Here is a 17,700-nt window from a genome sequence, read left to right as displayed (position 1 = left end):
TTGATCGCAAAAATAGCCACAGGAAAGTAGTAAGCATCTTCACTATCAGCACTGCTGCTACATCAGATTTGTAGCTTCTTTAGGATGGATTTCAAAGTTCTGGAAGCCAATATTACAAAATCTTAAAAGAGAGACAGTTGGAGGATGAAACTGTCAAACACTCGATGGTTAAGTGGTCACAGGACCTAGAGAGACCTATTGACTTAGAACACTGGGAGGAGTCTTGGAAAGATACAAAAAGATTTACAGTTTGTCAAAACTATAAGGAGAATTATACTAAAATGCTTTTCAGATGGTATATGACGCCTGTAAAGATTAACAAAATCTATAAAACTGCAAGTAACGCCTGCTGGAAATGTGGGAAGCAGGAGGGCTCTTTTTTCCACCTTTGGTGGGATTGTAAAATGGCCAGAAAGTTTTGGGGGAATATACATAGATTAATGCTAAACATTCTCCAGGTAGATATGCCATTGGATCCTCGTATTTTTTTGTTAAATATGATTTGTATACTGGATGACCCGAGGATAAGAGAGATGTCGTTCTTAATTCTTTATATGGTAACATTGGGTCGAATTATCTATGCACAATATTGGAAAAGGAAGGAAATCCCTGAGGAAGATGTTTGGTTAATTAAACTGAGAGAAGCTAAGGAAATGGATATGTTGACAGAGAGCTTGAGGAAAAAAGATATGAAGATAGTAAATAAGAGATGGAAATGTCTGGATATATATTGTGGGCTTAAGATACCATAGATATGGCACGGCATCTCAATATATTGTTTGTTCTGGATGAAGTTAGATTATAGGCCTTTATTACTCTGAGAGATGCCAACTTGAAATGAGTTATACTCTGCTTCTATCCTTGAATAGATAGGCAGGATAACAAAAGCTAAGAAATTCAAGCTGGATGTGGTGGAATATAGTATATGTTAAGATAGCTAAGTACCATAATGGGTGCTGGAAGTACTTGAAGAGAATTTTAAACGGTAACGAATAAGCATGTATGTTTAATGTATTCGTGCTTTGTTGTGTAATATGTTTGTATTTGTATTTGTTCGGTATTCATATTTGTATATTGTATATATCATATTTTTGTGTAATAAAAAATATTTAAAAAAAAAAAGTTCTGGAAGCCAACCAAGCCAATACAGATCTCCCAGGGTAATGCGTAACTCAGCTCTACATCTGTTTACACTACCAGGATTAGAACAAAATTAGTGCACCACAAGATTATTTAAAGTTTTGACCTCTTCCCCCCTACACATGTAGTAAATGAACTATAAAATAGTTACTAAGGACTGATAACATATTTTCTATGTATGCAGATGTTTAAAGAATACTATTTCTTTTTACTCCCGAAGCAGGAAACTTTGGCCTGCCATATGTTTTTGGACTGTAACTCTCAGCATTCCTCACCACTGGCTATATTGGTTAGGGCTACTACAAGTTGCAGTCCATCAACCACAGTTGCCCACAGATGGAAGGTAACAGATGCAGGCCACTGAAAACGATCCAATGGTTACACAGTCTCAATGTTTCAAAAAAGCACATTTTACATTAAAATTACAAGCAACTATCTCTCTTATACCTCAAAGCTTTACTGTTACAGTACGAAATATTCAGAAGGGCCCATGACATTGCTCTGCAAATAATTTTTCTAAGTATTACTACAAATCAGAAGGTGGCAAGATCAAAATAATGATTCAAGCCTGGATTCTAACAGGTCTCTGGAAAAAGGTAAATTTGCTGCATTTGTACATTGTAACTCACTGAATGAGAGGATTACAAAAATTAAAGAACTATCCCAGCACAAGCTAAATGGTAGAAGCCAAGATAGAACACTTAATCATCTGTAGAAACAATGGGAGACCTGCTTTGATGCATCAGAAATAATTTATATGCATTCACATGCATGACTGTGCAACAGGACAAGAAATTCTCATGGGATTTACTTTCATGTAGACTTCCAGAGCATTGAAGCCTGAATGATTCTGTCTTACTAGGAAAAGAGAAAAAGCAATCCTATATTAGTTGGGGGGGGGGGGGGGATAGGAAGAACAAGGACTGCTTGCCAATCACCCAGAAACGCAGCTGGCATTTTTCTTTAGGAGTGGGTACTTTGAAGTCATAATTGCCTTTGCATTATTTATTAACGCACACTACTAGTTTTCTCACAATACATTTGTGTGCCCCAATACACAATTTTTTGGAATTTATGCTTTACATAATCCAGTATGGTACTACCAAAAGTGGTTATCCATGGACCAATGCCATATTTCAGTCATTGGCTGCCAGACTGTGGTGGGTTTCCAGGAAATTATGCAAATATGATAATAATATGGTACCAATTCCTTGCATGTCAGTTTAAAAAATGCTGCACTACTGCATCACATACCTTGATAAGCACTGAGCTACCACTCTGTTTGAAAACAATGTGCTTTTAATGGAAAAGTTACTGAATTCTTCTAGGAAGCATCAGTCTAGTTTTGCTAGACACTGGAGAATAAATGCTGAACAGCATTTTCAACCATGTGATAAACAGACTAGACAAGGATGAGAATTGTGTGCCCTGAAGACCATGTGTGCCCCTAGAAGGCTTTTTTTACATTTCCCAAGCTTTTTCCATCCCCTTCCAATTAAAAAATTTGGGACATTTTTTGGGACACAGCCAAGCTGTAGAAAGGGGTGCCATCATACTAGTTAGCTCACATGTGCCATTAATCTACAGGGGCATCCTGATTAAAATTCTGAAATTTAAATCTCACCTCCATAGAAGTGGGATTTAGAAGTTACAGACTACATAAAAGGTCATATACACGCTACCAGATGACTACCAAGTGAGCAGCCATCTGTATATACCATAAAGCATAAATTAATCACTTGAGCATGATTACAACAAATTCGTCTTGTGAGAAGCCTAATGAATAATGACCTTTCCCAACATGGTAACTGGTTTACCATTTCCTATGTTTTCAACATTTCTAAGGAGGGGAGATCGATTATTTCAAGCAGTATTCCTATGAAAACTCGATCCATCATAGGTTAACCACACTAGTAGCTATCATCAACTAAATGGATCATTAAAAACTAAGAATGTTCAATGCCAAATATAAACATTACTTGACCATTATTTCATAGGTAGGGCATATCGTTCAACTGCCATTTTTACAGTTTTTGATTGATTAGCAACAAGTGACATCATGACTACAAGTCTATGCAGAAAAGCAATTGTTGTTAGATTTGGTCTCAAAGGATCTATGATTGGCTCATTCAATCAGCTGCCACTGACAGATTTGGCAACACAGTGTCAGGTGATCTACATCCACCAACATCCTCACACCATGCACTATCATTAAGAGCAGAAATGATACAGAGCTCCTCTTTCTAGTCTATGCAGTATTTCCTCCCCAACTTCTGTCATCAACCTTTTCCCTCGGAACAACCCAGCTGATTCAGACTATTCCATGATTATAGGCTGTGCTTTTCCCTTTGATCCTACTAAACCCAACATCCTGGATTCAACACTGCAATACATTCTCTTGGCTCCCTTGATGCTGCAAACATATGTTAATACTCTTCATGCAAGGAAAAACTATATGATTTATGACAGATCCGTGAACCTTTCTTGATGTTTTTGAGTTAATTAAACTTATTTGTCAACGAAAGCTGCCAGTTTATACATTGTACAATGTAGGTTGTGTTTTTATCTTTAAAAACTATTTCTCAACTGGACAGGAAAAGGTCAGACTTGGTATTTACTGGATTTGAAATTGTTGGAACGAGCCAAAACTCACATTCAGAAACCTAAGTTTTAAGTCTAGACACTACATGAACATAAATACTGCTGCATGACTGTTGATGTTCTTTCCAGAATACATGTCAACAAACCAATCTACTCTTCACTATTAATTAGTATAATGTAGATTATCATAAGACTTCTTTTCTACTACAGCTCCTCAGACATTATTTATTTCAACATGATTAACTGATGTTTCTATCCTCACTCTTAAGATTTTAGTTAGAAAAAGAAAACAAGCTTCTTTGGATATTTATCAAACATGCCAAGAAGCAATCCAGAAAGTGTACAGGCAGACAAATGCACTTCACATAGCTATGCAACTTTTCAATTAACTTTCTCTTACAAGATTAATAAACTTGTTAACAGTCATTTATATCACACAAGAAGTAAAAAAAAATCCTGAAAGTAAATTAGAAAAATTATCAGCTAATTCCATTGCACAATACTTAAGGATGGTTAGTTCCTAACCAGAGAGCACACTTAAAGTCTTGCAGCCTGAGGCACAAATTAATTGATTCAAAGTGCTCCTGAGCCAAAAGATTCATCCGGATGAGGCTGCCTGCTGTTTTATCTACACATAATGCTTTGATTTGTGATTGCCCAATTCTAATTCACTTCTGTTTGGGGGAGGAAGGAGTGAGTGATTCTGCATTGCCTGTGGTTGCTTCATGCAGTCTCTCTCACACACACACCTTGAAAAAAATGCAGAGTTACTTTTACAGAGAGGTGACTGTACATTCTGTTTCTGCAGCTACAACATGCACACTTGCCTGGGAGTAAGCCTCAGTGGGTCTTTTTCTCATCAGGCATTACAGAATAGTCATGTATGAGTCACTGCTATTGGCTTGTTTTTTCTCCATCAGCTTAGAATAATTGCTTTTTTTTGGACAAAAACTACCAGAATCTATCCTGGCTGGGTGATTCTGAGTGCTACAGTCCAAAAAAGTATTACAAGTCATTTAATAAAAGGTCACAGGCTTGTGTATAATTCATTCATTCCTTCATTTTAAGAATTTCTAGGCTGCACTTCATCCTGATGGCTTCTAGGACAACACATAGTAATACAATAATACAGCACAATGGAAACAACAAAATTTATCACACCAATTGTCACATAATAAAAACAAGATGAAGCAAAATCATAAGCCATGACATAGATAGAAACATTGCAGAAGTACTTTGTGGGTGGGATGCTTTTGTGAAGGGTGGTAATTTGCTGCTTTTTCAAACACTAAAAGTAAACCTTTTCAGGTATAAGACTGAATGTTTAATTCAGTATTGATTTATGTTTAATTCAGAAAGAAAGTGAGCTATAGCTGCCAACAGTCTGGATGTATGTTACTTAATCAAATAAATTTTTCAAATCTATTAATATTTACATCCGGGATTTCTAGGTAGGAAGATGGTTAATGAAATAAGTTTACAATGTTTTTTAAATAAAAAAATTCAAAAGGGAAGATAATGCATAAACAAACAATGCTGTGGCAGAAGGGTTTTTGCAGAAGCAGTCTCCTCTGCCTTTCTGACAGGAGACAATATGGTTCAGAGCCCTGCTGGCTATCTGGGGCTGTGAGTGGGCAGCAGATGATGGCTAGGTTTGGTGTTGTAATTATCCAATGGACACGGGAGTTCCATGACCACTTAAAAACATTTGGATTTCTCATCTAGCCATGATTACTTCCATAGTGGCCACAGTGCCTTTTGGCTACAAGGGCAGAAATGGCTAGGATCCTTCTTCCAGCTATATTCTGAGGTTAGGATTGGATGGTAAATGCATGTAACTCTTAAGAGAGGAGAAATACTTTCTTTGGTTTTAGACCATGACATAAGAATTGTTGCCACCATAATCTAAGGCAGTGGTGATGAAACTGTGGTCCTAGATGCTGGCAAACTCCATTTCCCATCAGCCAGCATGGTTAATGCTCAGGAATAATAGGAGTTGCTTAGCTAAGATCAAACTAAATGACAAGAATGCAACTAATGTTAAATCTAGTTCGGTCTTTAGAAGGGATGTTTTCTGTTATCTCACACATAAGAATGTTTCTAATAATATGGTATTTGTTACCAAAACGTCTTTATAGGAACCTGTATATATATTTTTTAAAAATTAAAATCTGTTTCCCAGTTAATGAAGAACACGTTTTCATCAATTAAAATATTTTAAATCAGTTAAAATACTGATTATCAACTAAGAACATGATTCTAATGGCGATGAAAACAATTGTAAGTAATGCAGCCTGCCCCACATCTTTCCTCTTGTGACAGAGATACTACTTGCAAGTACACCACAAAGAAAAGCATACAAGCAAGTACATCCTCAATACATTTTTATAAAGGGCATGAAACAGAAATACTTCTAATTATGTGAAAGTGTTGCCCAGAAACATCTCCAAGTTAATGCTTTATAACATGTTGTTCAAAAGCTGAATTGTATGTTTAAACCATGGTCCATAATGATACTATTAAGAATTATATGTGTTGATTATTGTAGGGATTCTGGAGTGGGTGAGGAGAAAAATCCCGCCAATCTACAATTTGTAGATGGTATAAAAATAGATGTTTCATTCATGAGGGTCAACAGCTTAAACAAGAAGGTCTGTCCTGCTTTCTTGGCAGCTAGTGTACATTTAACTTCTGTGGAAGCTTAAAACAGAAGAATGAGGAAAAGAAGAGCTTAGTGAAGCTGTCTTCCAAAAATAAGATCGAGGAAACTCCTCAAAACCGCAGTCAACACAAGACAGCTGGGAGCATAAAAGCCGAACATTTCCAGTTTCATGTAGGCCTGGGCTCTCTGTATTATGGACTATGTAAAAGCTTTTCCATTTTGGTAATGCTCATCTCCAAAGTAATCCACCAATTTTCTTTGATTAGAGGCGGCTGTCCAAGCTCTCTGGCTACGAGAGCCAAAAAAGCTATAGAGACCATAAAGTCTCTTCATGCAAGTTATTATTGTATCAAACAAATCTGAAGTTTCCAGCTAACTAATCAGCAGTTTGGCAGAGGCACTTGGGTGAATAACCATCAACTAGTCCACTGTGATTTGGGATACTATACTGAATATTAAGCAAGGGAAAATGTGAACATACTTCCTGATCAGAAATATTTGCATCCACACAAATGCCTGAAACACTGGCATAATATCCAATATTTGTGTCTCGCACAACAGTTGATATTAAATTATTGCTGTAGAAAGATTGCTTTTCTTTAGTTCTTACACTTGGGAAAATGTCACAATCAAGAACTACAGATAGTCTTGCAGCATGTTAAACTGTTAAAAATGTATAATGGCAAGTGATGAGCTCACCCTGATTTATCTGGAGAGACTATTTGTGATCCATAGCTCAGAGTTGAAGCTACCATCATCATTCCTTCATTCTGCCTGGCCATATGACACCACTCCAAAAAACTGTGATGTTTTCATGGGTAGAGGAAGCAATAGCCAATATGCACTCAGTAGGTGCTGCTTCTCTGGTGGATATGTGGACAACATGGCTCATTCTGGTCTAGCCAGTGGAGGGGGTTATATGATGTGTCTGGCTACTTTTCTAGCATTCTGGCTTTTACTGCCTTCACACCTCCTTCCCTTATACATCTTACTGCTGGTGTTATAATGATTCATTTTGTCTCAACATGGGCAATGTGGAATGGGGCTGGATCTGATTTTATAGGGGATGTAGGTTCTGTGTGCCCATCATCATCCTCATTGGAGATGCCAAACTCCTCATTGAGGACTTTGGGGGTGTGGGTGAGCAAGGTCATGCCCAGCACAGGAGTTGTGGACCTGTCTCACACTGAGGTGGCATGGATGATACATACAGGTCTTGTAACTATGTGGATTTTGTGGGGCCACTCCATGGCTATCCAGCATGTGAGTTGGGGTGGTGGTTTGATCTGATAGGTGGGTGTCACTCTCTGGATCTGTGTAATATGCCAACACTATCCAGCTATATGCAATAAAGCTGTATCCTTGTTTTATCCAAACTATTTTGGATAGTTAACATGAGCCAGCCCCTTGCTTTTGGGCTCCAAAGGGCTTATAGCTTGTTTATTACAGCAAAAGGCTTATAAAGAGCAAAAGCCTTTTAAGGTACCACAATACCTTTTAAAACCCCTTTTTGCTGTAAGACAATAACATGGTTTCTCCTTGAAAAATTGTTTAAATGGAAGTTAATACAAGGTTTACTTAGACTTGATAGGCACTGTAACAAAAACCTAGGAACATATTCACATGGTCATTTCAGCCAGTGGCAGGCACAGTTTTTATTCAACTTGTATTGACTTCCAAATGTGTTCCCTTGTATTTTTTTGGCTATTAATTTCAGCCACTTGTAGATCTAGATTCTGGTCAAGGTCCCTTCAAATACTTCCTGTAATATTCACTAGGCTTCTATGTCAGGATCAACCTCATGACTGATGTGATGTCCTGCCAGGACTGATTGAATCTCCCGCTGCATTTTCTTTCACATTGGTTCAGGCCATAGTATGTTTAGTATAGGAAAAGTTCTTTGTATTAGTTGTGGGAGGAGCTGTAGGTTTCCCCTGCATTATTTCCAGGTTTGGTTTGCCCTTTCCCAACATGCTCGGCTTTAGCTAGAGGTTTTAGTTCGGAGCAGTCTTTGCTGTGGGCAGGCAGAGAGCTGTCTTTTGGTGGCAAACAGGGCCAGACAGCCGGAAAGGGCATTTCTTACACTTTAGCCATTTTAGTTACCAAGTACCTTAGCCAAATCAGTTACCAATTTAGCCATTTTAGTTACCAATTTAGTCATTTTAGTTACCAACGGCAAGTGAATAAAGGAATTCAGGAGCTGAAAGACCCTGCACCAGCTCCATTGAGTGAGGAGAGCAAACCAACATCAGACCCAGAAAGATGACATCCGGAAGATTGCTGAAACTGTAAAGTATCTTTTGTTTAGAGCTGGGGAGGAGAAAACTCTTTATTTTTGTCCTTTAAATTAAATTTCCCCCCTTTTTGAACTTTACATTCAGCTTCAGAGCCTTTTTGGGTAAAGAGTTTGATCTCACCAGGTTACCGGCGTTGCACACCCAAACCTGCCACCACCTTTAGTTGGGTGTGTCTTCATAACTGGCCTTGATCAAGAGTCAGTAGGCATTCAGCTTCTCGGTGGCTGCTCCCAGGCTGTGGAATTCTCTCTCATGGTTAGCCCTCGCTCAGTTCTGTTTTCATTGGTAGGCAAAGACCTTTTATTTAGGCATGTCTTTGATTCTCCACTTATGTGGCAGAAGGTTGTTTAAATGTGGCGTGGTGTGCTATTATCTTTTTATTATGTTTTAAATGTGTTTTAAATTGTTTTTAGCTACATGCTTTTAACAGAATTGTTTTTAAACTTTTGTATAAGATTTTAGCTACATTTTTTTTTATTTGTTGTAGGCCACCTTGGGTGCTGTACCGGGAGAAAGGCAGGATAGATATTAAATAAACCAATTAACTGACTAAATCATCTACATTTTCTCTATCTTCACTGGATCCAGTGTCCTAGAAATGTATCCAAAAAGAAGCAAGAAAACACTGAGTGAATCATTCCTAGAATAATAATTTGGAAGGAGCTTTGTCTTCCGAACCCAGCTGAATTGTTCTAATGGTGCTGCTCCTTTGAGACTCCATATATGTTTGGGTATTTTTGTTAGTCCTCCCACTCCAAAGTAAGAACACCGCAACTTTGATGAAGAATTCCTGGCCATTTACATCATCTACTCTTGTTCTTGAGCGTCTGTTGATGGCAACTAGAAAACCTTTAACAACTGGGAAAACAAAGTTGTCAAGAACTGACTGATTTTCAGATGCACAGGTGATCAAGAAATTCTAGAGACATCTTTTTGCTGTCATTCATGACTGACACAGAGGTTTTGCCACACTTCTCTTCTAATGTGTTTACACTCAGAACTGAGAGGCTGGAGATTCACAGTCAAAACAGAGAGCTGGTCACTGGGCTTACCTATTGCATTTAGAACAGCATGAAAACATGTGTAGAATCTGTTCTGGCTTCCAAGATCCCTTGTCAAGGTTTTGAGCAAAGTAGCAGAGACAGCTGACTATCCTACAAGACTCTGGCCTGTTACAGACAGCCAAAATAAAGCTGCTTCGAGTCACAGTGGAGGTATGGTGTTTCAATGATGCATGCGTCCTAAGAGTCCAGAAGTCGCACCAAAGCCACGCTCCAGCCCTAAGGACTGGAGCGTGGCTTTGGTGTGGTTTCTGGACTCTTAGGACGCATGCATCATTGAAACACCATACCTCCACTGTGACTCGAAGCAGCTTTATTTTGGTTGTCTGTAACAGGCCTCTGATTCTTTTCTGACCACAACTTTTGCTTCATTTTCTCATTCAGCTGAACTCAGCAGTGAGTATATGGGCTTACTGAGAGAGATAGAGCTATATGCAAAGCTCATCAAGTTTATCTAAATTAATCTATAGAATTTCTCACAAACTGATCTTTCTGTCAAGACCTTAAAAATACATGAACAGTGATTTCAAAATAAATAATGTTGTGCTTTTTCTGTAAACTGGATATTCTGTATCATGAAAACATTTACAATAAACATTCACGTATTCCTACCTTAGTGCCTTCAGGGCCATTCAGGCCAGGAACACCAATATCTCCTGGAAACCCCTAGAAATCAATATACAAGCATACAAACAAACAAATCAAGAACACAGTCCTACATTTAGCATCTTGCTCATTTGTAAGACCAATAACTTCTTGGAGAAAATGTTAATTCCTGTGAATTATTTGAGACAGATTTTAGAGATTTTTGTAAAAAAATAAAGTTAAGTATAAATTCTAATTTAAACGTGTGTGTGTGTGTGAGAGAGAGAGAGAGAGAGAGAGAGAGAGAGAGATCTTTCTCTATTGGATACAAATAGCTATCAGATTCCTATGAAATATAAAGGCTGCCAGTAAAAGCTTTTCCTATCCCTTTCTCTTCCTGTACATATTGTGAAGCTCCTTTGCTACAGGTAAGGAACCAAACTACCTTTACTACAGGTAAGGAACCAAACTACCCAATCCTAACCTAATTCTCAGATCTGATGACTGGAGGGGGTTAAGATGGTGAGGTGGTATTCCTCCTAAAATTGAGAGGAGCTCTGTTGGCAAGGGAATTCCATACCAAATGTCCCAGTTACATGCATAGAAAAGTCTCAAACTGTAAATCTAACCCCACAGTGTTTCTGCCAAACAGCAGACCCTGAAATATGTGGTTACAACTAAAAGACTAGACCTCCATGGCTAAATTAGCTTTAGGCTGGCATAGTTATTTTCCCTCCCTTTGATTTCACGGGGAGAAGGTAACTTTCAGGAGAAAATTGGAGGGGGGGGGGGGGAGAATCCCAACCTTCCACACATGTCACTTGTATTCCAAATGACACAGTGGCTTTGCAGTTGTTGTTCTTGTTGTGTGTTGTTTCTGATGTATGGTGATCCTAAGGTAAACCTATCACAGGGGGTTCTTGTCAAGGCTTGTTTGTAGGCGGTTTGCCTTTACACTCCACTGAAGCTGAGAGATTATGACTTGCCCAAAGTCATGCAGTGGGTTCCCATGGTTGAGAGGAGATTTGAACCCTGGTCTTCTGAGTTGTAGTCCAATGCTCAAACCACTTTTTGGAGATTTTTTTTTGTTTTTTAATGTTCCTATTTTCATTTGCACATTTATATATTCATATTTTAACATTTTATAAGTAAATAACACCATACAAATTAGAACTTTATATTTAAGTACAGTGCGCCCTTGCCGTATGCGGGGGATCTGTTCCGGACCTCTCTGCGGAAGGCAAATGGTGCATATGCTTGAGCCCCATTGAAAATAATAAGGTTCATGCATCATGGGCGCACATGCCATTGAAACTTCCATTGCGTGGCTTTCAGCGTAAGCACTGTAAATTCAATATTTAACTCAACGTGTGTGTAAATTTTACACACACACACACACATACACACAAAAAATTGGGAAAAGGAGTAAGAGAGATCAGAGTCTCCAAGTCTCACGCTCCCCTTGAACAACTCTTGCACACACACCACAGGGGTCCTACCCCACCGTTTGAGAACCACTGGGTTACATAATAGCTTCGTGGCCAAGTGAACGTTGCTAATTTTTTATCATTAAATAAATAAATAAAGCTATACAATAGGAACCTAATAGCCAGAACCAAACATTTCTTGAAATAATTTATATGATCAAAATACTGCTCAAATTCATGTTTGACTCTTTTTCTCTGAGTAGCAAATCCCCTGAGGCAAATTTGCTTTTAAAGGTTCTGCCAAAGTGAAAAGAAGTTCGGCTTGTGCAATTTAAAAGGAAAGTATACCATGTGGATGTGGGCAGTCCTTGTTTAAGTGGGAAAAAAGAGTTTTAAATTTGGAGGGGGAGTCACAGGTAATGTCATAATTATGTGGCCATTATTTCTCAACATATCCTTTTCTGGAAATAGCATCATCATCATCATCATCATCATCATCATCATCCATCACATGCTAAAAACAAAAACTATGAGTCTGGACTTAAAGAGAAAAAACTTTATCCTGGTTCAGATATTTAAGTCCCTCCTGCCAAGATTAGTACTGTCACAGAACTGTGTGGGGCAAGCTACATATATGCCAAAAAAGAAAAAAGAAAAAAGAAAAAAAAAGAAGAAAAGGGGAAAGAAGGAAAAATAGTCTGTAAGGCATTCTCATGTAGAAATGTCAACATAGACAGTCTAGATCATATATTACTTATTCTGTGAGGATATAGTCTGAGACTCTGGGACCCATGAGCTTTGAATATATTTAAAACTAACAATAAAAATAAAGATGGGAGGCAGAAGATCTTGAGTAGCAAAACTGAACTGCTTGTGGACAAAGCAACCTTTGAGGGACATTTTAAATTGTGAATTATTTCAGTATAAGGAAAAAAGGTAACCAATTACACTGAGAGGAACCTCAAAAGAAATGTTCTGTATTTTAAAATAATTTTCACATCCTAGAGCAAAACTGGAAAGTGAGGGAATGGGATTATATGTAATATACAGTGACCAGCTGTCTTTTATTTTAAGGGAATGTGTCTTATTTCAGAAGACCACAGTTTCCATGGTGTCTCTTATTATTGGAATTTCATTTTGGCAACCTTAATAAGAAGTCTTACTTTAGAAATATAACTCAAAGTATCTGAATTAACTAATATACCCATAGGCTTTAGGTACTTGAGAAATGAGAGTTTAAAAATACACCCCTATTTTCTTCATAAATATTAATGCATGAAATTATGAACCCCAAACTAACACACCCCAAAACTGATATCCAACTAACAGCTGTTACTATTTTATATTAAAAAGTAATACTAAACAGAGGTTATTTGACAATCCAGTGCTTGCAGTGCTCTCTTCAGAACTTGTAGATGTCATACTGTGATGTGAAACATGGTTTGAAGGGGAAAAAATTTGGGAGCTAAATAATGCAGCTCAGCCAGTAATTCATGAGAAGGAAACCTGCATTTTGTTACCACCAAGTAATATTTCAATCAAACCTCCCCTTTCCCCACAGGTTTGATTCCGAAGTTTTGCATACAAAATATATTGCAACTGACTTCTATATGCTTTACTGTCCTGAGACAATTATACCCACAATGATAGACCATTTTAATTTATGGATTGCATGAAGAGTCTCTTGAAAATAATGATGAATGTTTTCTTTACTCCAGCTGTAGCCTATGAAGAAGATTCTCTTTAAGAAACAATGTATTCAGCTTTAAAAGAAACCTATAAAATACAATACAGAGATCTCTCTACTGACAAAGAAATACTAGAATAAAAACAAGACCTTCAAACTCCCATAACTGGCAATGAAGATGTCTGGACAGTAGCCACCATCAGATGGCTTATCAATAAAGCAAATATTCACAATGCATTTGGTCTCATTAATTTTGAATTACAGAGAATAAAACCCTGGGCTCAGATTCAAAAAATATTTTTATGTAAGTTTAAGAGTTTGGGTGTGCCCATGATTTCTGCCTCACGATACTTCAAATAGCAGATCATGCTCACACATCTCAAATGCCATACAAGATGATTATTCCTTATCTAAAATGCTTGGACCAGAAGTGTTCAATATTTCATAATGATACAAAATGAGGCTGGCGAAGAGACTAAAGATCTGTGAAATGGCAGGTGGTGTGGGTTCTCACCGTTTCATAGATCTTCGTGTCTCTTTCCTGCCTTAACATCTCTCTTCGGCCTAAAGATGAGCAAGTCTGGATTCAATTCATTACATTTTCTCGTGGAATCCCAAACAAAGTGTCATAGAGATCTTCTACCCAGGCACTTGACCACATCCATACCTGCCTAGCTTCAACAAAATTGAAAGCCAGAAATATCCTCATAGGCTTCCCCATGACAGGCCCCAAAATCATGTGCTTTTAAGACTGTGCCATAAAAGAATAAGCAGTATTTAACAGGCAAAAATGTGTTGCCTACATTTTTGGAACTTTTTGGTAGATGCTGCACTCCTTATTTGCCTTACTATGTGTTTCTTTTTGTTTTTTGTGGGGTTTTTAAAAACTTTTTGGAATTGTATAAAACTTCTGGAATTAAATTTAAAATGTTTTATTACATAAAAGAACAAAAGGAAGGGATTGTCGACCTATATGTGTGAAGGAAAATGAAAGTTGTTATTCGGGAATTACTTTCTCTATTCCTGTCCTCATTCTTTCCCTTCCTGGTTGCACACCCTCATGCCCCAGTCCTTTCTATTTTGTGGATAGGTTTTCCTGTCTGTGTGGCTGAATTATATGTTGCAGAGTTATTAGTCTGTGGCCCATGAAAACCTGGAGGAGTCCACAGATATGTTACAGGTGGGTCTGTGAATCAGGGACAAAAAAAGCCTCTGATTTGCATCCTGTTGTTCTAAAAAATGTATGGAGCTTTCATTTTATTCACAGCTTTCATTTTATTCTCAGTGTAGTCTATAAACCTACAAAAGGTCAAGAACTGCTCTTGTAGAGTCAATCCTACTAGGCTTCAATGAGATCAAAAATCTTGTAGGAGCCTAGAATTCTCACAAGCAGTCCTCCTTACATGAGATTTGTGGTAGGCTTTATGTAATTCTGCTTCACATGTACTGACTAATCTTGAGCTGGGTAGGCAAGAGGGGGACTGTCCTGTAAAACCTGGTAACGTTAGCTTGGGCTCAGTTTGTGGCTGCCAAGTTCAGCAACCACTGTTCACACTTACTGTACCACCTGAGCATCTAACTGGTCGTAAAAAAGTGAACTATATTTGAAATGAAGGTATTCTATTAGGACACAAGGCAGACATCCTTCAAAAGCAATGAAAACATGGCCTACTTGTGTTGTTTACCATGCAAAATGCAATGCATTAGTAACACCTTTAAAAGGTTTCTTACCTCAGGTCCAGGAGGGCCCAATGGTCCCCGGGGTCCTGGATCTCCTATTTTACCCTAAAAGTAGGACTTGCATTAGAAATTCAGTTTTTATGAACAGAGCTGCATAATATGCTTTCTATGTCTTAATAAAACGGCACACCAAATTGATGTGCTAAACTTTTAATGAGCAACAATTACTCAGGCTTGTTTGTGGAATTTAATACAGAGGGCCCTCAATAGCAACTGTGGTTTGGTTCCAGGAACCTGCCCCCCCCCCCCCTATGGATACAAAGATCCATGGATGCTCAAGTCCCATTATATACAATGGTGTATTAAAATTGTGCCCCTTACAGGGAGGAAGCTAGGATTTTAGGAAGGGGGGGGGGGGTCCAGACTAAGTGCCACCATTATAATGGGGCTTGGGTGCGGCGGCACAGCAGCATGCACCATTCATTTTTCTAATGGGAGGGGGGGTCCGGACCCCAAGAACCCCCCCCCCCCCGGCTACGTCCCTGCCCCTTACATAAAATGGAAAATCAAGGTTTGCTTTTAGAATATTTTTTGTGTGTGAATATTTTTTTTAACCATGGTTAGTTGAATTTGTGAATGTAGAATCCATGGATTTAGAGTGCCAACTGTACTGTTATTTCTACACTATTTGAATATCTTTCATTTTACAGTCTTGTACCAAATGTTATTCAAACTACCTTTTACATGTACTGGTAAAAAACTGCCAGTTAAGTTCTCTCAATTAAAGTGTCAAAATACAGTGATGATAGGATTGTGCAGCTAAAATAAACAGCTCAGAAAATCTCTCACCTCCCACCCCCGCCCCCAGTACAAACAAGATATATGTTAAAACATACCAGGGGACCTGGTTTTCCTCTGACTCCTGGTGGTCCTGGCAAACCAATAGCACCCTTTAAGAAAAATAGTAAGAGATGTTACAATTTAAGTGAAAATTATGGCTGAGCATTCTTGCTGAAAGTAGAAAGAAAAAACTACAGTATTATCTCAGATGAAACTCTGATTTTGAATGCTTGGAGAAAAGCAATTCTATGAAACTAAAGAATACATCCATACCATACATATATACTGGATCTGCAACTCAGTCAAAATAATTATGATTTTGTATTTGCTCATATGTACACGCACACACAAATATTACAGAGTTCTGAGATATATAGCTACTATACTCATATTTTCTTTGCTACTACTATGAAAAATGTACTACTGGAATGCCAAGCCACATAGATGCAAAAATTTTAAAGCAAAGCAAAATACCTAGTTCCCTTCCTACATCTCCATCCTGTCTGGAAAACATAAACATTGCCAGATCCCAAGCAGGCTAGAAACTTATTCTAACCCACAGTGGTCATGCTCTGAGGAAAAGGCTTCTCTTCAGCCTCTTTCTCCATTCTGTCAGACATACCCTGCCAAGAAAATGAAGGGAAGAACAGGTAGATGGGAAACAGAAATATACTATAGTCCTCATAATGTTAAGTTTAGTTTCATCCACTCTTGTATCATGTAGACAGCCCTCAGGTACATAAAAATATCCAGAAGGCTCATACTGGGATGCATAATGCACCTCACTCCCTATTCTCCCACCTACTTCTTTTTCAACCTTTGTAAGGTAAACAGTCCTAAGGTATTCTGGATGAAATCTTTAATGATCTGAAGAATGGTAAGATAATGGAAAAATGATTATGATGGCAACAAAAACCTTATGGGAAAACAACATGGTCTGGATTTTGGGGAAGCAGCCACTTACATCTTGGAGCTGGAACATAGCTTATGGAAGTACATAAACACTCATTTGCCTTACTGAGCAATCCTAAACACACTGATTATGGCGTATGTTCCAGTGGCTTAAAAAGCAGTAGTGGTGTTACACTCACAGAAACATTTCCCCCTTTCCTCTGCAGCCCATCAAAGTCTATACTGGAGTGATAGAAAGTCCTCTAGAGCAGATTTTTGGGCAGTTCAGAGAAATGCAAGAGGGGAAAAAATAAAAAGAGAAGCGCCACTGGCAGAATTATGCTAAAACCTTAGCTCTTGTTCACTAAGGGCAATGGGGCTTACCTTTGAGTAAATATGTATAAGATTTAAGTCCTCATGAGTAAAAGATATACAACAATATATAACATATGGCTGTTTTGCTTAAGGATTCATAAACAATAACCTGTTGAGATTTAAAGTGCTGGACATTTCTAAGAAGATTAAGCCTTTGCAAAATTTGGTTGTTATTAGTTACCTTGTCTCCTGGGTAGCCTGGCTCCCCTGGCTCTCCTGCAACGCCTTGTTCACCCTAAACAATGCATTATTACATTCAGCAACATAAAGAAAGCTATAAATAACAAGTTTTACACAATCCAAGCGTCATAGAAGTATTTTAACACTGATTTGCTATTTCATAGCCCAGGTATATTGAATAAAACTTCAGATCCTTTAACAATTGAAACAGGCCACAATGTTTTATGTGATTATTTAAAGTAATGAGAACTACAGTAGCCAGCAGCATATCTTC

The 17,700-nt window shown here is 38.0% G+C and overlaps 1 protein-coding gene across 1 annotated transcript in view; it reads right to left on the bottom strand.

Moving 5' to 3' along the window:
- Nucleotides 1–17,700, bottom strand: part of COL24A1 (collagen type XXIV alpha 1 chain) — a 200,699-nt gene that overhangs the window by 108,554 nt on the left and 74,445 nt on the right. Inside the window, exons 17-20 of the mRNA XM_089497545.1 lie at nucleotides 17,428–17,481; nucleotides 16,037–16,090; nucleotides 15,192–15,245; nucleotides 10,374–10,427 (exon numbers count right to left, since the gene is read on the bottom strand). Coding sequence (XP_089353671.1) covers nucleotides 10,374–10,427; nucleotides 15,192–15,245; nucleotides 16,037–16,090; nucleotides 17,428–17,481 — 216 coding nt within the window. The remainder of the gene's footprint in view (nucleotides 1–10,373; nucleotides 10,428–15,191; nucleotides 15,246–16,036; nucleotides 16,091–17,427; nucleotides 17,482–17,700) is intronic.

Source organism: Sceloporus occidentalis, unplaced genomic scaffold (assembly GCF_023333645.1).
Source record: "Sceloporus occidentalis isolate IW3139 unplaced genomic scaffold, rSceOcc1.0.p SCAF_104, whole genome shotgun sequence".
NCBI classification, from domain to species: domain Eukaryota; kingdom Metazoa; phylum Chordata; class Lepidosauria; order Squamata; family Phrynosomatidae; genus Sceloporus; species Sceloporus occidentalis.
This window is presented reverse-complemented; position numbering and strand designations above follow the sequence as displayed.